We start from the raw sequence: 24,522 nt of genomic DNA on the forward strand, positions 1-24,522 counted from the left end.
GTTAGGCTTAGGGTAAGATATTGAGTAAGAAAATGTTTTTATGAACCACACAGCTTCTGGTCTTCCAAGACCCGACCGGACAAAAAGACGTGTTGCAGGCACGAAACATACTACCAATAGAAATACATTGCATTTAAAATCGTTCTGTGTGACACGAAAAAAAGGTGAAAATCGTGTTGGTGAACACGAATCAATAGATTAAATTAATTTCGTGACTAATAACACGAAATGCCGTGAGACTGGGTTGACACAGCAGGAAGCTAACATGTAGGCCTACTACAGTGGTCAAGGGCGGAATTAACACAGTTCACTCAATGGATAAGTGCTCCACTATCCGCTAACAGCTAACAGCAAACAGCAAACAGTTAACAGCAAACAGCTAACAATTAACAGCTAACAGCTAAAAAATTAACAGCAAACAGTTAACAGCAAACAGCTAACAGCTAACAGTCAAGCTAACAGTTAACAGCTAAAAGCTAACAGTTAACAGCTAAAAGCTAACAGTTAACAGCTAAAAGTTAACAGCAAACAGCTAACAGTTAACAACTAACAGTTAACAGCAAACAGCTAACAGTTAACAGCAAACAGCTAACAGCTAACAGTTAACAGCTAACAGCTAGCAGTTAACAGCTAACAGTTGACGGCAAACAGCTAACAGTTGACGGCAAACAGCTAACAGCTAAAAGTTAACAGCTTACAGTGAACAGCTAACAGCTAACAGTTTACAGTGAACAGCTAACAGCAAACAGCTAACAGCTACAAACAGCAAACAGCTAACAATAACTAGCTCTCCTCTGGCTGATTTCAACATAGCTTTAAAATATGTGTCTGTGCATCCTTTGTGTAGAAAAAAAAAATAGAATAACATAATAAAGGTAGGCTATACATTGACTTGTGAATTTTACTAATTTAGCGGCTGGCTAGTTAGCTAGCTTCCCAGCTATCTTACTAATTTCCACCATGCTAGATACTGATTCCAGAAAATGACTAGCAAACTTGTAAACAAGCTAGCTAATGATTGTCTTATTTGTGGTACATTACATTAACTAATTGAGTGGTAGCAAACATCCCAAAAAGGCTAGCTAGTTCACCCGTCAACAAAGCAGTGAATGAAAACGTTTTCTTACCAATTAATGAATACATAAATAGCACAGTTTCTGTAAAGTAATTTGAATTGTGTTCACAACAGAAATGAACTATTTAAAGTTAATTTGAGGCTGTCTGACAATAAAATCCAGCATTCTCACGAAACACTTAATTCAACCGGAAATAGCAAGGCCATCTAAAAAACTAATTTTAAATGGACCCTATTTTTAATATTTTCACCTCTATAATTTCCTGTTGGTAGATGCTGGTCTGACTCCATCTGTTAGTAAGTTTCTGTTCTTGTGAGTTTTTGTCGTTTCAAAGGGTTAGTTTGAATACACATGGGTCACACCATAACACAAACTGAGTAAACAATCAACGCAACGGTAGATTAGCAACCCTTGTGTTCTGCAAGATAAAATCACTCTTTTTGTCAATGGAGTCTGGTGGCTATGAAGAGAGCATAGATGATGGTCTGTCTGACAGACAGGTAAATATGGTTACAATATTATGAATATAGCATATAGCCAGGGACTTTAATTGCCAACAACTATGCTTTAGTTGTTGTGCATCTGACAAAGTATGCATTTGCATGCTGTTGTTTCTAAAAACTGCATCTACTATAGTGGTTTAATCCACTTCCAAACATCAAAACCCTCCCGTTAAATGATAAACCTCACGTAACAACAGCTTGTGAAAGCACCGTCTACGCCCCCATAAACTCTAAAAAACATCTGACACTCGCCTACTTCTGAAATACTGAAGAGAAACTCCCTTTATAAACACACAGTGAAACAACGCTTTAGTTGGCATTTTCCTTGTTTAATTATGACGTAAAACTGTCTCCAGCCATAAAGCACTCTCCTCATTTCAAGGTACTCAGAGATGACCTTTCTCCATGCAGGCTAATGTTTGTGCAAGCTGTCACACCGCCCACGCCTCCAGTCACGGAAATCATTTTTCATTGTAGAGAAAAGAAATACAGGAGTTATCAGACTAAGTTATTTACTTATGTAAGGGTACTTATGATTGGCATTATTTTACCTCATCTAGAGTTGTTTTATTGCTTGTTCTTAACAAAAACGTTTTCTAAAAGAGGTTTTTTTTTATTATGGGGGAAAATAGGTTTTGTCAAAGTTGCTCAAATAAAAAATAAAAAATAAAATATTATGAATAAGAGTATTTAAATAGACATAAGCAATTAAAGTAAAGACACTACATACTGATATACACCTGAACATCAGCAGGAGAGGACTCTTTAAAGTAGAGACACTACATACTGATATACACCTGAACATCAGCAGGAGAGGACTCTTTAAAGTAGAGACACTATATACTGATATACACCTGAACATCGGCAGGAGAGGACTCTTTAAAGTAGAGACACTACATACTGATATACACCTGAACATCAGCAGGAGAGGACTCTTTAAAGTAGAGACACTACATACTGATATACACCTGAACATCAGCAGGAGAGGACTCTTTAAAGTAGAGACACTACATACTGATATACACCTGAACATCAGCAGGAGAGGACTCTTTAAAGTAGAGACACTACATACTGATATACACCTGAACATCAGCAGGAGAGGACTCTTTAAAGTAGAGACACTACATACTGATATACACCTGAACATCAGCAGGAGAGGACTCTTTAAAGTAGAGACACTACATACTGATATACACCTGAACACCAGCAGGAGAGGACTCTTTAAAGTAGAGACACTACATACTGATATACACCTGAACATCAGCAGGAGAGGACTCTTTAAAGTAGAGACACTACATACTGATATACGCCTGATAATGAGCAGAATATTTCCCTTTTTAATATATATAGCAAAGTTAAAAGACTTTTCAGCATATGTCTATGATTATAGAGGTCATATTGGGTACTCTTCCCCTCAGTTTTGTTTCAAAGAAATCTGCTGTTTTGCACCGACAGTCTCTCTGTGGTTGGAAAACACGCGTCAGTGTTTGTTTTAAAGCAGAGTCTGACGATGTGTTCCTCCTGAAACTGCATCAGCTCTGCAGAGGAGGACGGACATGCTTGTGTTGTTATGGAAAGAGTTTCCCTCCATCAGCTGGTGGGAGGAGGGGGGGTGGGGGGGGGGGGGTAGCAGAGTGTCCCTCACCTCCTCCCCCGCTTTGACCTCCTCTGAAAGCATTCGGCACAGGGCTGTGACTCCCTGCAGGACCACGGGAAAACTCCCTTGCTATAAATGGTGTGTTTGCAGACGAGGTCACCGTGCACACAGGCCTTTGCACAGCCGCGGGGAAAACATTTCTGCATCTCGAGCTGCAGAAACCACCACTTCCCCCTCAGAGTTTAACATCGTCACTTCAGTTCATAACGCTGAGCTGTGAGCAGGGCAATGTGACGTACATCTGCAGAAAACAGCCTGACATACAGAGACGGTGTTGTGCATGGTGCTGGATGAACGATATGGAATAGGTTTTAGTGATCATTTCAATATCTTAATCTGCAGTTTATTTTCTAGATTCATTATGTAATCCATGTCAGACAATCCTCAAGATACTGCATTTATGAGGATTAGTAAACCCTAGTCAACTATTTTGATCATTTATCATCTTAAGTTAATTGTATGAGAAGAAGACAATATATTCTGACTCCAGAAATTAGAATATTTCTCTCAAATCTTGAGATTTGCTGCTTTTCTCTGTTTGAAATCCAAATAAAGTGAATATTTTTGGGTTATTTTCTGACAGTCCAGTCGTTTCTATAAACTAAAGTGTCATTAAATGCAGTTTTGGCCTTTTAATTATGGAGATTTACTGCTTTATATCTTAATAAAAGTGACTATCTTTAGACATAGAAACACATACTTGGACTCTGAGAAACTGAGTTCAACATTTTTCAATATGTTCTTACAGTTTAGATTAAACTGTCTTAGATAGATAAAGGAAATACTGAGACAGTCAATGGGCTTCCCCTTCTCCTCTGTATGCTAATGTCTTACGAAACATGCAAACTCTGCAGGACTTATACAAACACAGAGTGTGAATCAGACTGAGACACACAGAGGAAAACAAGAGAAGACTTTCACCACGGCATGAATCACCGTTTCTTGGAAAATGTGGGCGAGGCACGCTGCATCATCGCGGAGTTCAGACCTGAGTTATATAATCGCTGTGGAGGAGGAGAGACAACCTGAGACCTGCTTAGACCTGTGACACACACACACACACACACACACACACACACACACACACACACACACACACACACACACACACACACACACACACACACACACACACACACACCACACACACACACACACACACACACACACACACACACACACACACACACACACACACACACACACACACACACACACACACACACACACACACACACACACACACACACACACACACACACAACACACCACACACACACACACACACACACACACACACACAGCTCAAGATGAAATGTAATGTCACATTTTTCAAGCCCTCTATCAGAAAAGCAATCACACAGGACTCTCTGCTCTCGTCTCAGAACATCAGGCTCTGCAGAGGACTGGTGTGTGTTATATGAGATGTGAATTATCTGTGAAATGTGAGTGTGTGACTATAGGAGAATTTAAGTGGTGTTAGGGCAACAGCACTTTCACACTTTTACACAATTGAAAAACACAATATGTTGCTTTGGCGATTTCCTATTATCTGCAACATGATGAATATCCGCACAGGATTTCTTTAATGTAAGAGAAGGGAAAACTAGAGTCTGATTTAGAAAAATAATACAGGATTTTTTATTTATTTGTGCTTTTTTTATGCAAATCAGACCTTTTCTGACTTTAAAGAGAAAAGTGGTCTGACTTTAATCTCAGAACCAAAACAAATGAATGTTTTGTTCTGAGATTAAAGTCAGAATACTGAGAAAGAAAAGTTGTATTTCTTATCTGAAAATCTCAGAATTGTTACTTTCTAAAAACAATTATTGATCTCACTTATTTGTTCACATGTGGCCCTAATCCTCTTTTGTAATTGTCCCACTCCATCCATCACTTCACAATATAGAAATATATTCTGATCTGTGCTGGAGGAGCTGTGGTCGCTTCCCTCATATACTCTGGGACTTCTGGAAGGACGTTCAAAGTTGATCAAACCAGTGCTCTGGATCCAGCTCTGTATTCACTCGGTAAACCGCCCAGTGATGTTTCTGATAGAAATAGGATCATTGATTTTGTTGCTAACAGATTTACAGAATACGATACGATACGATATACTTTATTGTCCCCGTAAGGAAACCGTACGTGATAACAGCCTCCTTGTTGAAGCCCCCCCCCCCCCAGCATAATGCAATGGAGAGATAATAGGTTAGAAATATGTTTATATGATGGAGAAAATCACATCGATGTTACAGCTTTTATTACACATGGTCAACATTATTTCAGGCGATCCAAGAGCTGCACCTCCCTATTTTATTTATTTATTTAATTTGATTCAATTCATCAAATTTCTATATGAATTTTTGTTGTCAAGCTAACAATAGAGGTATTGTACGGTCAACTCATTCATGTTGAGGGAAGGGCAGTATTTGAATGATCAGGTTTATCCAAATGAAGATCTAGGTCCTATTAATGTCCATGAAAGACATAGTGTCTTTGTGTACCGTGCATGTAAATAAATAAAGTTCTGAACAAAAACAATGAGCTCAAATCTGAGAAATGTTCCGGAATAGTTTCCATGTACTGCTGTGTTTAGAGAAGTAAAAAGTCAGAAAGGTCTTCATGCCATGTTCTCTGATCATGTCACACAGAAACACGAAGCATTACAGAGTAATAGCCCTGATAACATTCTGCTCTCCTGTAAACATTAACTGTGCAGCCTGACCCGCTGAAGCATTGATTATCTGAGCCTCTCCATGCAGGCGAGAAAGCAGATACAAAACCACCAGCTTTTATAAAAACCTGCAGCACAGAAACTGTAAATAAACATAAAAAGTGGTGATGAAGTCAAAGTTAACCACAAAACACAAAGAGACTTTCCTGCAGGGTTAGTTGGAACAGTTATTTAGCATGAGGGCTGGGAGCCACATTCACGCATTTGCAGTGAAATGAAGTGTTAAGAGGAGCTTTGGGTAAACAATGAGCTCCAGCAGCACCGCCACACCGAGCACGATTTACCCACAAACCTGTGTGTGCAGCTGGGATAAAAAGCCCCAGATAAGATCCCGTCCCACTAACAACACATTAAACGGGGAATAAACAAAGTGTTCTCACGCCCTGAATTCTCCGGCTTTGTCATTTGTGATGCAAAAATGTCTCTAAATGCTTTTCTCAGCCTCTCAAGTCTGGACATGTCCTGCTTTTCTCTGTCTTAGATCCAAATAAAGTTAAAATGTGGGGTTTGGACTGACAGAACAAGACATTTAAGATAGCTTGGGCTTTGAGAAACTGAGATGGACATTTTTCAATATTTTCTGACATGAAGGAAATAATCAGACAACTATAAAACATGAAATCTAGGGCTGCAATGAATGAATAATCTGTTACTCCTAAAGTCATTTCTCATGCTTTGGGTTAACAATGAGCTCCAGCAGCAGCCTCACACTGTGCAGGATCTACCCAGTAAACTGTGCTCCACATCCTGCAGTAAACTCAGATCAGATCCTGTCCAACTCGCACCATAAACACATGAAATGGGAAGCAGAGTGAGCTCACAGTCACACCCTGAACCTCCAGCAGTCTGACAGCTGGTTCTGTAAATATCCACAGAGGGTTTCCCCGCACTGCACAGGGAAGTGAGTGTTAAAAAGAGAACAGCACCAACATTCAAAAGAGCTGTGAGACACTCTGCAGTTCTGGGTCCTGCACGAGCCTCATGCTGCCTCTCTGATTTAACTCTAAAGCTGAAAAACAACCCGAGGAATTCATCCGCGAGCCTCCCTGTGCAGCGGGGATCAATCCGCAGAACTTTCCCCACATGATACAGCCCGTAATGTGTGTGTTTTTACCTTGAGTCGCCTGCTGTGAGCTCCTCTGCTGCCGGACAGAAAGCCTCTCTCTAACGCGGAGTCCGTTAACTTTAAATGGAGGAGGATCAGCGGGGAGTGAGGAGGGAGGAGGCCGAGCACAGAGGCCCTCTGCCGGCCACGATCCGCCTCTCAGCCCGCAGAGAGGGGCGATATGTGCAAAATGGGATTATCACACAGGACAACAAGAGAGGAGGAAAATTACACTTTTTATCTGAATTATGACACAATAATGACTTATTATCTCTATACAATGAATTAATATCCCTTAAAAGTGACTTAAAATTGTAATAAAGGACTTAAAATCTCGTAATAATCACTTAAAATATCATGACAATTACTACATATCTCAAAATAAAGACTAAATTACTTAAATTATGACTTAGTATCTCTATGCAATGACTTAATAGCCCATAAAAGTGACTTAATATATCTTAAAAATGACTTAAAATCTCGATATAAGCACTTAAATGATCATAAAAATTACTTGATATCTCAAAATAAAGACCAAGTCGCTTAAATTGTGACTTACTATCTCTGTAAAAGTGACTTAAAATCTTAATAAATGACTTAAAATCTCTAAATAACCACTTAAAATATCATGACAATTACTACGAATCTCAAAATAAAGACAAAATTACTTAAATTATGACTTAGTATCTCTATACAATGACTTAACATAACAATTACTTAATATCTTAATAAATGACTTAAAATCTCTAAATAACCACTTAAAATATCATGACAATTACTACATATCTCAAAATAAAGACTAAGTCACTTAAATTATGACTTAGTATCTCTATGCAATGACTTAATAGCCCATAAAGTGACTTAAAATCTTAATAAATGACTTAAAATATCTAAATAATCACTTAAATGATCATAAAAATGACTTTATCTCTCAAAATAAAGACTAAGTCACTTAAATTATGACTTAGTATCTCCATAAAAGTGACTTGAAATCTTAATAAATGACTTAAAATGTCGTATAACCCCTCAAAATATCATGACAATTACTACATATCTCAAAATAAAGACAAAATTACTGAAATTATGACTTAGTATCTCTATGCAATGACTTAATAGCCCATAAAAGTGACTTAATATCTCTTAAAAATGACTTAACATCTCGATATAAGCACTTAAATGATCATAAAAATTACTTGATATCTCAAAATAAAGACCAAGTCGCTTAAATTGTGACTTACTATCTCCATAAAAGTGACTTAACATCTTAATAAATGACTTAAAATCTCTAAATAACCACTTAAAATATCATGACAATTACTACAAATCTCAAAATAAAGACAACATTTCTTAAATTATGACTTAGTATCTCTATACAATGACTTAACATAACAATTACTTAATATCTTAATAAATGACTTAAAATCTCTAAATAACCACTTAAAATATCATGACAATTACTACATATCTCAAAATAAAGACTAAGTCACTTAAATGACTTAGTATCTCTATGCAATTACTTAATAGCCCATAAAGTGACTTAAAATCTTAATAAATGACTTAAAATATCGAAATAATCACTTAAATGATCATAAAAATCACTTAAATGATGACTTAGTATCTCCATAAAAGTGACTTAAAATCTTAATAAATTACTTAAAATGTCATAACCCCTCAAAATATCATGACAATTACTACATATCTCAAAATAAAGACAAAATTACTGAAATTATGACTTAGTATCTCCATGCAATGACTTAATATATCATAACAATTACTTAATATATCATAACAATGACTTAATATATCATAACAATGACTTAATATAACATAACAATTACTTAATATATCATAACAATGACTTAATACATCATAACAATTACTTAATATAACATAATTACTTAATATATCATAACAATTGACTTAATATATCATAACAATTACTTAATTCTCAAAATAATGATTAAGGCTCTTAACATGACTTTACTTTAAATTATTTAAAGATACCTTGTCATTATAATTACTTACAGAATAATTGACGTTTTCATGTTTTCATATTTTTTTTCTGTTACTGGCGAAAGAAAATAAATGTGTTAATTGTTGTTTTTATTTTTAAGTTTCTCTGTGTTGAGTCAAACATTGGGAAAGGGGACGTTTCATAAAAACATGATGAATGCAACGTGAGGAACTCCTATCGTCACATATAAAATAATGCAGTACTCTATAAGGGTCATTCTGTCACCACTTTGAAATGTGCTATATAAATAAACTCGCCTTGCGCATTTTATATTCTGTGTTTGTCATTTTATCCCTTAAACACATTCTAGCCTCCATCACATCCCATAATAATTACAATGTGTGCATCAGAGCAGCAGTCATTGATTTCAGATCCCAGTGATCAACAGACAGGAAACATGAGGAGGAGCAGGGGATTGTGGGTAAATTAATTAACCTCCATGCCTCTCCTCCCCACTTATCCCGCTATGAAGCGCTATGACGTAATTTAAAAAAGACTTTAAGAGAATATTCAATAGTGTTCATAAGGGTTTTTTTTATTTACATTTTTTGTTGTTAAATATTATATTCTTGTAAATTAGTGTTCTTTATTGAGCAAATGTATGGTTTTATATCAGAGACTTATACTTACATTTCTGTCTTGAAATGTGTGTTTTTTTTCCTGTTAAATCAAGTATTTTACTGTTAAATTATTTTGTAAATGTGACTTATTAAAAAAAAAATTCCTACAAATGTATGACTTTATAACAGAGTATAATATTCTAAATATTTCCTTGTTAATTTACAAATTAATTTGTTTTACTCCTAAAGAATATTAACCCTAACCCTTTTTACACAAATGTATTTCTTCCAAGTTTTTTTCTTTTTTTCCAAACATTTTTTGTGGGGGAAACTTCTGAAGCAATTGGAGTCAGGACTCAGAGAGACACGAGGAGAGCTGGAGCTTTGATGGAGTCAGGACTCAAAGAGACACGAGGAGAGCTGGAGCTTTGATGGAGTCAGGACTCAGAGACTCACGAGGAGAGCTGGAGCTTTGATGGAGTCAGGACTCAGAGAGACACGAGGAGAGCTGGAGCTTTGATGGAGTCAGGACTCAGAGAGACACGAGGAGAGCTGGAGCTTTGATGGAGTCAGGACTCAGAGAGACACGAGGAGAGCTGGAGCTTTGATGGAGTCAGGACTCAGAGAGACACGAGGAGAGCTGGAGCTCTGATGGAGTCAGGACTCAGAGAGACACGAGGAGAGCTGGAGCTTTGATGGAGTCAGGACTCAGAGAGACACAAGGAGAGCTGGAGCTTTGATGGAGTCAGGACTCAGAGAGACACGAGGAGAGCTGGAGCTTTGATGGAGTCAGGACTCAGAGAGACACGAGGAGAGCTGGAGCTTTGATGGAGTCAGGACTCAGAGAGACACGAGGAGAGCTGGAGCTCTGATGGAGTCAGGACTCAGAGAGAGACACGAGGAGAGCTGGAGCTTTGATGGAGTCAGGACTCAAAGAGACACGAGGAGAGCTGGAGCTCTGATGGAGTCAGGACTCAGAGAGACACGAGGAGAGCTGGAGCTTTGATGGAGTCAGGACTCAGAGAGACACGAGGAGAGCTGGAGCTCTGATGGAGACAGGACTCAGAGAGACACGAGGAGAGCTGGAGCTCTGATGGAGTCAGGACTCAGAGAGAGACACGAGGAGAGCTGGAGCTCTGATGGAGTCAGGACTCAGAAAGACACGAGGAGAGCTGGAGCTTTGATGGAGTCAGGACTCAGAGAGAGACATGAGGAGAGCTGGAGCTTTGATGGAGTCAGGACTCAGAGAGACACGAGGAGAGCTGGAGCTCTGATGGAGACAGGACTCAGAGAGACACGAGGAGAGCTGGAGCTTTGATGGAGTCAGGACTCAAAGAGACACGAGGAGAGCTGGAGCTTTGATGGAGTCAGGACTCAGAGAGACACGAGGACAGCTGGAGCTCTGATGGAGTCAGGACTCAGAGAGACACGAGGAGAGCTGGAGCTTTGATGGAGTCAGGACTCAAAGAGACACGAGGAGAGCTGGAGCTTTGATGGAGTCAGGACTCAGAGAGAGACACGAGGAGAGCTGGAGCTTTGATGGCAAACACTGACGGTTTATTTGGAGTTTCGGCCGGAGAATTCACAAGACATGTCATAGAGCCACGATCTGACCACACGGTTGAGATGCCACAATCAATTCTGAAGAGCCCTCCTATAGCTCCAGGTTTGAACTAGTTCAGAGTGTAATAATCAACATTCTTCAATAGATAGACTAAACAGCTGAGGACACTGAATCACATTTGTTGTCTTATGGCTCGAGGTCATCTACACCCCGAGAAGGATGTGTTCCAGGTGTCCCACAACAATGACTATCTCTGACCGAGAGCTGCCCGGTCACAAACTGGCAACAACAACAACTTGCTAGGGCAGCCCCTCCTTCAGGGAGATAGCGGCTGCTCAAGGGTTAGGGCATCTGTGTCAGAGGGCGAGAGGTAAACATGTAGGGCGAAATTATTCCCTGACATTTATGAGCATAAAAAGTCAGATTGTACTGTAGACAATGAACAGCAATACAACTTCATAACTAAGAGGAAAAATCTAGTTATTTTTGGTAAAATTGAGTTTTTTGTCTTGCAAATTCGTGACATTTCTTTTATCAAGACTTGATAAGAATATTCTCTTGTTCTCTCGCATGGGGTTTCATCCGCAGATCTCTGATGACACGCGGTGGGAGAACAAGGAACTGCATTTTAATTATTATAGGCAAGAAAAACGCATCCTTTTGAGTGAAGTTTGACATGTTTTATTACTTTGTCTGTACAACACGGTACATAACAGACACAAAACAAACAGAAACATTAAGAGGGGGAAATATTAAAAAATAAAAAGGGCACAAAACAAACTTCCTGTTTACTTTAAACACAGCAGAGTTGAACTCCCAGAAAGCCTTTAGAGTGATTTTACAAATACTTGACAAGTCTCTGACGCTCGGTAGTGACGTGAGGAGTCGATATAAAGTGAATCATGATTACCATTTGTCAAATCAAACTCATCAGAAATGTTAAACTTCAAATTTAACATCCACTGGACCCAAAGAACAGACCATATTTACAATCTGAGGCCACAAAGAAAAACACAGATCCTCATGTCTTCGTCCTCCTGAACTTCAAATGCACCGAAAGGCAGATTTCCAGACATCACATCTTCAAGCATGTGTGTGTAAAAGGCAACACAATAAATAAAACAAATGGCACCAGGAGGTTCAGACAATCTAAACTCAGACGTCCTGTGGTGAGATATGCACAGGAAACTGAAGCGAGCGCGAGAAAAAAAAAACCTTCGAGTCATCGTCCCGCGGGAAAAAAACGCCGACTCACAGAAACGCATTATACAGAGAGGAAGGAGAGACATTTAGAATTCAATATAGTATTTGTATTTACAAGCATTTATACAACTGAGCGCATTCAACTGGGGTTTCTTTTTCAAGCTTATTACTATATAATGAGGACAATCAGATCAAACAATGCACCAACATACAAACCTTGTAAACATCGCCTGTCGTCAGGGACCAGTCTTTTCTTTCAGTCAGGTTCATAGTGTGTCCTTCTTTAAGGCAAAGGCATGAAGCTGAGCAGAGCCTCGTTACGTTAAACCCCCCCGTCGTGTTCGGATCTACTTCCATCGTTAATATAGTGTTTAACATTTGATCTCTTCGAGGCCGCGTGACTTCCTCCACAGCAGGCATTCCAACACGGCCGATCAACACGGTCTTTGTTACACCTGCGATGTTCCCGGTTTAAAAATGCGCCCATAGGAATGAATGGGTAACCCTGAATTATAGTCCAGTCTCCAGCAGTGTGTGCCACAAAGCGTTATGATGGAAATGTATAGCACACGTCCCCAGCACATAGAAACTGCCGGATGCTAACCTGCATATGTCGGCCAATTTGCTTAACTACCATATTCACACAATGGCTAAAACATGTCTCGGATGATTTGGACAGTTTTGGAGTGACTTGAGAGGTTATTGAGGAGTCCCCTAAAATTACAAAATTGAAGCAAAATGCATGATCATCAGCCCACCAGGTGCACACATGTCCACTTTCTGGTTAAAACTGCCCTTAATGATCCTAAAAATGTTAGAAATTGAGTCGACATCCTCAAGAACCCATAAAACCCTTCCAAAATTGTCCAAGACATTTTTTAACTATTGTCCACCATAGGTTATAATTAACACAACTTGTGCTACTTATACAAATTGCCCAACATATGCAAGTTAGCATCCAGCAGCTTCTCATATGTCGGCCAATTTGCTTAACTACCATATTCACACAATGGCTAAAACATGTCTTGGATGATTTGGACAAGTTTTGGAGTGACTTGAGATGTTATTGAGGATGCTTTATCAATGTCTGACATGTTAAGGATCATAAATGGCAGTTTCGAGTCTCCTAAAACTTAAAATCGACCCCAAATTCATCACATCAGTGCACTAATATGTCTACTTTCTGGTTAAAACTGCCATTCGTGATCGTAAAAATGTTAGAAATTGAGTCGACATCCTCAAGAACCCCCAAAACTACTCCAAGACATTTTTTAACTATTGTCCACCATAGGCTATAATTAACACAACTTATACAAATTGCCCAACATATGCAAGTTAGCATCCGGCAGCTTCTATGTGCTGGGGACCCGTACTGTACATTTAGAAGATAAAACGTCGGGGTCCTCAACCTCTCTGGGTTCACGATAAGACTCTCTGATCTGGAAACTAGACTGTTATGTTCCTCCAGCAGATACATCCACAAATCAACAACCATGATCATTTTGGAACACATCTTCAGTGTGCATCCTCTGCAGTTACTCATGTAACCAGCCGTCTGAGACACTGAAGGGAGTTGAATAACATTTGGTCACGATTAGTGGTTTCTGTGTTAATGTAAGATCAGTTCAAACACACCGTTTTCTTTATAACTAATGCTGTCGACGTGTTGTGATTTTAAAAAGCTGTCTTTTATCATCTGGCCGGGGACAACATCTGGAAACTAGCTGCTCCAGTGAGTGCTTTTTGTGACAGTCGATTAATGGGGACTGTCCACGGCACTGTAAACCAGTCGTGCGGCACTGTCTAAGGGCGTTGGATACCATTTGGTCATGATAAGTGTTTTCTGTGTTACTGTAAGAGCTGATAAAACCCCCCCCCCCGGGAACACCACAGTGAAGCGAGGAGAGAACCGAACACGACAGGAAGGGGTTAAAATCAGCCAGGATTCAGATCAGGAATTCGTCGTCTTCATTATAAGATCTCCTCGACTCCGTGAGCGAAGATCATGACGAGTCCGGGCTCCAGGATCATGTCTTCGCCCATGTGCTGGTTCTCGCAGGCCATCACCACCACCGCCTGCTTCCCGGGGATCCGCTTGGCCACGTAGTTCTCGTAGTATCGCCGGTTCATCTGCCGCGTCTCCAGCGTGGCGAGGCCCTGAGGCCAGTTCCTCTCGTGGGCGTTCTCGATCAGGTCGTTGACGATGGAGAGCGGGCAGCCGCTGTCGATCAGAGAGCGCTTGATGACCGCCTGCAGCACGGCGTCCGGAGTGGAGATCATCCCCCCCCAACGAGTGACCCGCGCCGGCTGCATGGAGTTCACCCACCTGAGGGGGAGGGGGAGGAAGAGGGGGAGGAAGACGAGGGAGTTAGGGAGACATTTGCAAGAAAAAAAATTGGATATTTGCAACAAAAAAAAGAATTATAACATTATTTTCAGGAAGATTTGAAGGGTAAATTCAGGGGGAAAGGGTTAGGGTTCATATTCAATAGTAAGAAATGTCATATTCAGATTAATGCTATATTTTAACAAGAAATAACTTAGATATTATCTTCGAGGAGGAAGATGAGGGATACATTTGTAAGAAAGAAACTTGGATATTTACAAAGAAAAACTATTTTCAGGGAAATTTAAGGGGAGAAATGATTAATATTATTGATTAAATGTGTATTTTTATCACAGTAAGACATTAAAATTCATAAATGATAACGTTATGATGAACATTTTTAATATTTTCTTGGTTATAAAGTCATAAATGTGCACGTCACACATTTACAAATAAAAAACTTGCAAAGATAAAAAAGTCAAACACTATTTCCTGTCGCTAAAAGGCACTCTGCCTCGCCCTCCGCTCCCTGACAGTGAACTTGAGAATAACCCCCAGAGAGAGAGAGAGGGCGCGGTGCGAAGACTCACTCCAGGATCTCGTTGTACTCTATGCTCTCCTCCAGGTTCTGCAGGTTGGGGTTGGCGCTGCGGATCGCCCTCATGTACGCCTTCAGCAGCTGGATGTCCCGCTTCTGAAAGACAACAGCATCGAGTTCAGAGAGGAGGCATCTCACTGAAGGAACTCAAGCTAGAAATAGTACATTTAAAACAATGAAAAAATGACAAGCTCCTCCGATAAATGTCTAAAATGTTTTACTGAGAGTGACTTCCTCATACAGGCCGTTTGGAATGGTTATAACATTTTAAAAAACGTGGGATGATATCCAAAACTGGCTGTTCAAAAACGTGCAAATATAATATTGGTTAGTGTATGTTTGTTTGTTTTGAAAAAATGAGTGGGGATGAAATATTAATTGGTACTATCTCAATTAAAGTGGACCTATCATGCTATATTTGAATAATATAGTGTAGGACCATACCTATATAAGGCATATTTATACTTTTTTTGACATTTGAAATTTTTTAGCTCTGGATTAGCAAGGGCTGATTCTGTGAGAACAGCACCATCTACAGGCCTGGCATATGTACTACAGCGTCTCCAGCGCTTTCGAACGGCAATGGCCGTGGCTGTCTCCTCCTGATTGGTGGAGTTGGCCCAATAGCCGTAGCGCCACCGTCCTGACGTCAGGACAGTGTTCAAATCTGGATCAGTTTTTATCAGATCCGTTGCAGCCCCTTTTTTAGAGATTTGGGTATGGAGGAAAATAGAGAGGGTTGTGTTTTCTGACACTTGGTGAGTTCCCTGGAACACCGGGGACACATATTCATGTAGAAAAGACGTACAAAAGTGCATTTTGCATGATAGGTCCCCTTTAAGTCAAATTTTGTTGCCAATTAATTTCTTGGTGTTATGAAATCTTTAATGTAATGCAAATTGTAAAAGATATATATATGTTCCCTGGTGTGCTCACCTGCTCCCCCAGCTGGTGTTTGTGCTCCGTCACGGTCTTCTCCAGGTCTGAGATCCTGGTCTGCTGCTGACCGACCACCGTCCGTAAGTGTTTGATGCAGTTGTGGTTAGGAACCTCGTCTTTGGGCATCTCCAGCCTGAAGGAGGAGGAACACAGGGTTCAATATCAGACTGTTCAAGAAGTGAACTTCCATCATCTCTACCGGGACACAGTGGATATATGGTACCTCCATCTCTGGTAAAGGTCACCTGTTATACTGTTTCTCATCAATATATCACAGGTCTCAGATATATACAGAACCTGTCTCTGATTGGCTGAAACACCAAACAGATCATTGCAGCATTACCCATAATCCCCTCTGTTTCAGCCCTGTTTCCAAAGTGCTGATTCTCTGTCTGTTACTTTAGATGAAAATAAGGAGCCCCTCCCCACGCCCCTCTGAGAGACATTTGGTTACAAAGAACTCAATGGTGCTAGAAGACATATGTTGATGTAGAAGAGACATGAAGAAGAGGGGACACATGTTGATGAAGAAGAGACATGAAGAAGAGGGGACACATGTTGATGTAGAAGAGACATGAAGAAGAGGGGACACATGTTGATGAAGAAGAGACATGAAGAAGAGGGGACACATGTTGATGTAGAAGAGACATGAAGACATGAAGAAGAGGGGACACATGTTGATGTAGAAGAGACATGAAGAAGAGGGGACACATGTTGATGTAGAAGAGACATGAAGAAGAGGGGACACATGTTGATGTAGAAGAGACATGAAGAAGAGGGGACACATGTTGATGTAGAAGAGACATGAAGAAGAGGGGACACATGTTGATGAAGAAGAGACATGAAGAAGAGGGGACACATGTTGATGTAGAAGAGACATGAAGAAGAGGGGACACATGTTGATGTAGAAGAGACATGAAGAAGAGGGGACACATGTTGATGTAGAAGAGACATGAAGAAGAGGGGACACATGTTGATGTAGGAGAGACATACAAAAAGTGCATTTTCCACAATAGGTGACCTTTAACCCCTAACCATGCCCCCTCAGTGCGAGTGCAGTGATCTCTCCTCACCCGCAGCCCTCCTCGCAGCTCACGGGTCTCTTGGGGTTGTGCTGGCAGTCTTTGAGGTGTGACGTCAGCTGGTCCAGACGCAGCGTGGCGCCGCAGCCGAAGCCCGCGTTGTCGCAGCTGATCTGCAGTTTGGACAGCATGTTACGCATGATGCGGGGCACGGGCCGCAGGTGAGCCAGCGTCACCACGGTGCGGTCCACGGGGCATATCTGCTGCTGCGCAAACCACTGGGTTATACAGGCGTTACAGAAGGCATGCTCGCAGTGAGGAGCCTGGGGGGGGGGGGGAGAGAGAGAGAGACCATCGTTAGAACAACAGAGAGACCAGAGTTTTGTTTTTTAGTGTGTTTGTATGAGGAACCAGAGAGGGTAGAAGTACACACATCCTTTACTCAAGTAGAAGTACACACATCCTTTACTCAAGTAGAAGTACACACATCCTTTACTCAAGTAGAAGTACACACATCCTTTACTCAAGTAGAAGTACACACATCCTTTACTCAAGAAGTACACCCATCCTTTACTCAAGTAGAAGTACACACATCCTTTACTCAAGTAGAAGTACACGCATCCTTTACTCAAGTAGAAGTACACACATCCTTTACTCAAGTAGAAGTACACATCCTTTACTCAAGTAGAAGTACACACATCCTTTACTCAAGTAGAAGTACACACATCCTTTACTCAAGTAGAAGTACACACATCCTTTACTCAAGTAGAAGTACACACATCCTTTACTCAAGTAGAAGTACACACATCCTTTACTCAAGTAGAAGTACACATCCTTTACTCAAGTAGAAGTACACACATCCTTTACTCAAGTAGAAGTACACACATCCTTTACTCAAGTAGAAGTACACACATCCTTTACTCAAGTAGAAGTACACATCCTTTACTCAAGTAGAAGTACACACATCCTTTACTCAAGTAGAAGTACACACATCCTTTACTCAAGTAGAAGTACACACATCCTTTACTCAAGTAGAAGTACACACATCCTTTACTCAAGTAGAAGTACACACATCCTTTACTCAAGTAGAAGTACACATCCTTTACTCAAGTAGAAGTACACACATCCTTTACTCAAGTAGAAGTACAGATACTGGTGTTTAAAAATACTCTGGTGAAAGTAGAAGTACTGATTAAACTTCTTTACTCAAGTAGAAGTAAAGAGGCTTTGAAATGTACTTTAAAAATTCAAGGGAAAGAAATAGTTAATATTAAATAGAAAAATAAATCATTTCAGAGAGAAAAAATTAAAAAGTTTTAAAAAATGAATATATTCTGGCGTCATCACGTCGTTAATTTGCCAGAAACATATGTCACTAAATAACAATAAAAAAAATGCTAATATTCTCTGAGATTAAAAAGGAAACATCTGCAAGAAAATAAGATAGAAGATAAGAAAACATAATACAGTTTTGAACTATTTTCTGTTGGAAATGAACTAGGGGGAAATGGCTTGGTATTAATTGGAAAAATACGTTAAATTTCAGAAAAATAAGTTTGATATTCTTTTAGATTAAAGCAGTAAAAATACATGTTTTTAACTTGCTGGTCGCTGCCTCCATAAATTGAGGAGTTTGAGTTGTTTTGTGGTTCAGAGGGATTCAAACAAACCCTTCAAAAAACACTGAAATCTAAAAATATCACAAAGAAACTGACGAGGCAGAAAAGCATCTCTGGTGTCTTTAGCTTCAGATGGAAGAGGAAGGGAGAGAGGGGGAGATATCCTTCATATAGTATGAGTGTGTAAAGTAGATCCACAGCTGGTGCTCCTGTCTGCTTCTACTGCAGGTGACACACACACACACACACACACACACACACACACACACACACACACACACACACACACACACACACACACACACACACACACACACACACACCACACACACACACACACACACACACACACACACACACACACACACACACACACACACACACACACACACACACACACACACACACACACACACACACACACACACACACACACACACACACACACACACACACACACACACACACACACACACACACACACACACACACACACACACACACACACACACACACACACACACACACAACACACACACACAACACACACACACACACACACACACACACACACACACACACACACACACACACACACACACACACACACACACACACACACACACACACACACACACACACACACCCTCTAACGCAGGGGTGTCCAAACTACGGCCCGCGGGACATTTTGAATCGGCCCTCAGCTAATTAAGAAAGTATCGTGGAATATGGCCCACAAAGGAAACGTCTGCTTGTCTTATATTGTACTTCTTAAATATATATGTTCAAATATATTACACAGTATTCATGTGTTAATAAGCCCACCTTTCAAATACATTCAGTCAATTCAAGTTGGAAACATTTTCTAAGTTGATAAGAAAAAAGCCCAATGACTTATTTCCATATCTAGCTTGAAATAAACCTTCATATTTCCTCTTGTGATAATCAATCTGAGGCTTCTGTTTTAAGGAGCTGCCAACAAAATAACTGAAACTCTCTGGAGAGCTTTTTTCCAACTTAAAGTGGACCTATCATGCTATATTTGAATAATATAGTGTAGGACCATACCTATATAAGGCATATTTATACTTTTTTCTTTTCAAAATACCAAACAGATCATGCATTTTAGCCATGCCTCATTTCGCTCAATTTGACAATTTCTAGCTCTGTTTTAGCAAGGGCAGATTCAGTGAGAACAGCACCACCTACAGGCCTGGCATATGTACTACAGCGTCTCCAGCGCTTTCGAACGGCAATGGCCGTGGCTGTCTCCTCCTGATTGGTGGAGTTGGCCCAATAGCCGTAGCGCCACCGTCCTGACAGTGTTCAAATCTAGATCAGTTTTTATCAGATCCGTTGCAGCCCCTTTTTTAGAGATTTGGGTATGGAGGAAAATAGAGAAGGTTGTGTTTTCTGACACTTGGTGAGTTCCCTGGAACACCGGGGACACATATTCATGTAGAAAAGACGTACAAAGGTGCATTTTGCATGATAGGTCCCCTTTAACTTATGAGGTAATATATCTCCAGCCCTTCGTATGTTTTTCTGTATGTGGCCCTCGGTGAAAAAAGGTTTGGACACCGCTGCTTTCACGCAAACACGTCCCAAATTGGGATGAATAAAGTACTTCTTATCTTAAACTGACCTGCACTGGTTCTTCCAGCACTCCACTGCAGATGGGGCACAGCAGGTCTTCATCCACCTCCCCTTGGAACCTCGTAATGTCGTACCCCATGGTACATACCTGGGATACACAGCCTCCTGAAACACACAGGTGATATTTAGACATCTGTGTGTGACTGTAAATATCAACACTTATAGAATACACAAACACGCGGAGCCTACCTCACTCACAAAAGGCCTGAAATGCTTCCATTCAGCTCTGGAGGTAAAACTGCGACATCAGGCAGAAACAATCTGTCCGGGATAAGAGACACACACCCCTCCTGCAAAAAAGAAAGTATATTCACATTAATTATTTAGTTTTAAAAAACAGTATTGGATAGTTGATGGCTAGGAAAGATTATAAGTCATAATAATAATGTTTCCTCGGTGCGGGATTTCAGATTTTAGGACAGAGACAGCCATGCCCCACCAAGACACAGAGCTGTTGGTGGTCATTTGGTCTCTTTATTTGCATGTATGTTTCTTTATGGTTTGTATTTGCAGTAACGCATGTCCTTGATGCTATTTGGTGTCTTTGTAGTCTGTGTAATTCTCGTTCTGGTCATTTTGAGTCGCTTTCTGTTTGGTACACCTGTTATTACGTGACATTTGGTCAGCTGTGCCTGGTGGGGTTGTTAAAAAAGATCCTCCCATGGCTGACACTAAGAGGTGAGTTATGCTTCATTAACCCACAAGAGAAGAAACACAGACAGTTACAGGAATAAATATCAAATGACAACACACCTTTGAATCAGAAACAGGTTTATCACCAGGTAGGTTGACACGTACGAGGAATTTGATTTGGTGTTGTGGATACATAAAAGTAAAAGTAAAATTAAAAACACAGATAGAAAACTATTTTAAGAAAACTATAATAGCATTAAAATATGTTAAAAAAATACAGTAAAATATAGCAGTATTTACAGTATTTACTTACTTTACCGGGATGACCTTACAGGAAGCTAAACCGAGAGGGACATGCTATTTAAAAAGTACATTTAGTGTAATTACTAGATGAATGAAAAGGGTTTGAGCCTTACAGTGAACACACCGAGTCCAGAGAGTAGGTGGTTAACCCTCTAACACCCCAACATGTGCACCACCTCCTGCTGACAGGAGACTGTGTGTATAAATATATATATTCATATACAGCTGACCTGGTTTCAGACACACACCTGGCTGCACATCTATCGCGCTCTGCATGCACACATGCTAACCACCAATGCTAACGTTAGCCACGTCTATGATGTGATTCTGTGACACATTTCACTATATTTCAGTGCCTTTATGTTAATAATAAGCTAAAGTGGAGTCATCTCGATGTAACACCCTTCTGTTTGACTTTGACCGGTGTCAGTGCAGTTTCCTGGTAATTAATTAAATGCAGCTAACTGTTGAAATATTGTGCAATGTGCAATATAAACACTGTACGGTGCTATACATATTTTCATAGATGTCCAGAAACGTATTTGTATGGGGGCAATACTTTAATATGCTGGCCTTTTTTTAACCTGCTATGCCACACAGTACATTTCGCCGCTGTGGAAATAATCAAAGGTATTCTGAGTCTGATTCACGCTTGCTAACTGGGTTTGCTCTGGATGTTACCATCAAGCTAACACATGCTAACAGATAGCCGTTGATTTCCTATGGATGTTAGCATCGAGCTAACTCCTGTTAACCAGATACCCGTTAGTTTCCTATAGATGTTAGCATCGAGCTAACGCATGCTAACTAGATTTCCTCTGGATGTTAGCATCGAGCTAACTAGACAGAGCTCATTCTGAGGAAACTACACCGACAAATGTCTCATCACAACCCGCCACCTTAGGGGAACACATCATTACGGAATGGTATACCTACTTGAACATGTAGTGAAACAGATCCTAATCCAGAGGTTTTTGATTTTCCTGACGTCCTACTGTAACTAGTAGCTCGTTAGCCACGTCCTGAGCTACATCCTACACCGCTGTGTCGTGACCGTCGTGACGTTGGCACCGAGGCGTGCGGGGGATGACGTCATGACGTAAAAGAGTAGGAGCATTTATTTTATTGGTCCGTAAAAAATAAATAAATAACTGTATTTGTTTTGCTCCAAAAAAGGGCTAAAATATGTATTTATAAGCCAGTGGAATGTCAGTATTTATGACATGAACAATGTTTAATTTCAAAATGATAAATACAAAAAAAATTAGAGGGAAAAAGAACACCAACTTCATTTATTAATGAATGTCCAACACATCAGGTATGAAATGTGGCCTCCTCTTCAGCCAGGCACTGTTGGGATTCCCTGCATGCAGAAAGAGAGTTGTAATATGGCTGAACAGAAGCAGAAACACATTGAAAACATGAGTCACCATCTTTACTGCAGGGACAGCAGCGTCATGTGGTTCTGATGATGAATCCAGCTCCAGCCACAGGTTCATTTAAAACCAGCAGCATCTACTGCAGGTGGTTTCTGTGACCTCAGGATGTAACGCTCCTTTATGTTTCGTCCTATATTATGATAGTGGACGTGCAGGGTGAAGCGTTTGATACATATATTTTTTTAAAGGGGACCTATCATGCAAAATGCACTTTTGTACGTCTTTTCTACATGAATATGTGTCCCCGGTGTTCCAGGGAACTCACCAAGTGTCAGAAAACACAACCCTCTCTATTTTCCTCCATACCCAAATCTCTAAAAAAGGGGCTGCAACGGATCTGATAAAAACTGATCCAGATTTGAACACTGTCCTGACGTCAGGATATATAGCATGATAGGTCCACTTTAAGGGTGATTCTCTACACCACACGTGTCAAACTCAAGGCCCGGGGGCCAAATCAGGCCCTTGGTGGATTTAATTTCGGCCCGCAGGATAATTTCTAATTACTATTAGATCTGGCCCTCCGGTATATTGCACGCACACCTTCACTCCATCCTGAGGGTCTCCTCAGCTCAGAGCCTGACTCCAAACATTGATGACCTTGCACCCAAGATGAGATGCCAAGTATCTGGCTTGAACTAGCATCACAGAGCAGCACACTGAGGCCCAATCCCAAACCGCCCCCTACACCCTACCCCTACACACTACCCCTCCGTTTGCGCGTTCGTGCGGAGGGTCCGCCACATTAAGTGCTGTTCCAAACCAACAAGTGTGGAGCGGTGTGGAGGGGGAGTGGGCTATCAAGCCCTCAAACAGCGAGTCTGCATCGGTGCTGACTTGAGACCGGTCTCTACCTGACCGGAGTCACGCTGTGTGTGTCCGTCAGGAAACTCGCTGTTTACAAGTAGTTCCAGCAAACATCCACTGATAAACTGCGATGTTAACAACCTCATGATAACCTCATATTTTTTTAACTTAGGATCATACCTGTGTTTAGTCTAGATAAAGGTAAATGTGTGCATTTTATTATAAAGTTGTGTATATTTACAGACTGTTGCAAAAACTAAGAAGCTTATAAACATCAGGTTTAAAACTAAAAGAGCTTTACAAATAAGTAACACAATGAAAGATGTTTGGAGTTTTATTTGAGTTATTAATTTACATTTTTTTGTCTAAGAGATGCTGATTTGAAACCGTTGTTACATACAGTTACGGCATTTCCTGTTTCTGCCGGAGAGAGGGGAGTTTGTCCCAAAGCTTGCCGCTGTATTTACTCCCTCCATCTGACAGGAGGGAGCCTCATTCAGCTGCGAGTGTGGCTACAGACGGAGTTCACTCCGCCACGGAGGGGTAGGGTCGAGGGAGTGGTTTGGGATTGGGCCTGAGTTTACATGGATGTTTCCTTCTGCACTTTTTCTCTCACGACAACAGGGCATGTTTGGTTTGTTCTTTGAGGGAAATAGTTTTTTTGAAGCTGTTGTTGGCCTGTGGAGAAATGTAATCATAAGAAATGACTCTGGAAAAGCCATAAGAAATGAATGCAACTGATTATTTAATGTTGTTTTTATAGG

General features: G+C 40.4%; 2 protein-coding genes across 5 annotated transcripts in view; both read right to left on the minus strand.

The window, feature by feature from the left end:
- The window catches only part of dgkaa (diacylglycerol kinase, alpha a), a 51,982-nt gene extending 44,743 nt beyond the window's left edge, over positions 1 to 7,239 (minus strand). Inside the window, 1 exon segment of the mRNA XM_034136127.1 lies at positions 7,085 to 7,239. The gene's annotated coding sequence lies outside the window, so the exon portion shown is untranslated.
- Positions 7,240 to 11,878: 4,639 nt separating this feature from the next.
- rnf41 (ring finger protein 41) lies at positions 11,879 to 22,587 on the minus strand. Of its 4 annotated transcripts, none has more exons than XM_034136135.1 (7): positions 22,449 to 22,587; positions 20,775 to 20,866; positions 20,566 to 20,681; positions 17,353 to 17,624; positions 16,277 to 16,412; positions 15,333 to 15,436; positions 11,879 to 14,742 (listed from the first exon to the last, which is right to left on the minus strand). In XM_034136135.1, exons 3-7 carry the CDS (start codon positions 20,653 to 20,655, stop codon positions 14,388 to 14,390), a joined length of 957 nt encoding a protein of 318 aa, XP_033992026.1. In that variant the 5' UTR covers positions 20,656 to 20,681; positions 20,775 to 20,866; positions 22,449 to 22,587; the 3' UTR covers positions 11,879 to 14,387. The 4 variants fall into 4 exon arrangements, with proteins under 4 accessions (XP_033992026.1, XP_033992024.1, XP_033992027.1 ...); XM_034136133.1 differs by having other exon boundaries at positions 20,766 to 20,866; XM_034136136.1 differs by having other exon boundaries at positions 20,766 to 20,837; positions 22,449 to 22,575.
- Between the last annotated feature and the right edge of the window lie 1,935 nt (positions 22,588 to 24,522).

The sequence above is a fragment of the Trematomus bernacchii genome, unplaced genomic scaffold, assembly GCF_902827165.1.
Source record: "Trematomus bernacchii unplaced genomic scaffold, fTreBer1.1, whole genome shotgun sequence".
NCBI classification, from domain to species: Eukaryota; Metazoa; Chordata; class Actinopteri; order Perciformes; family Nototheniidae; genus Trematomus; species Trematomus bernacchii.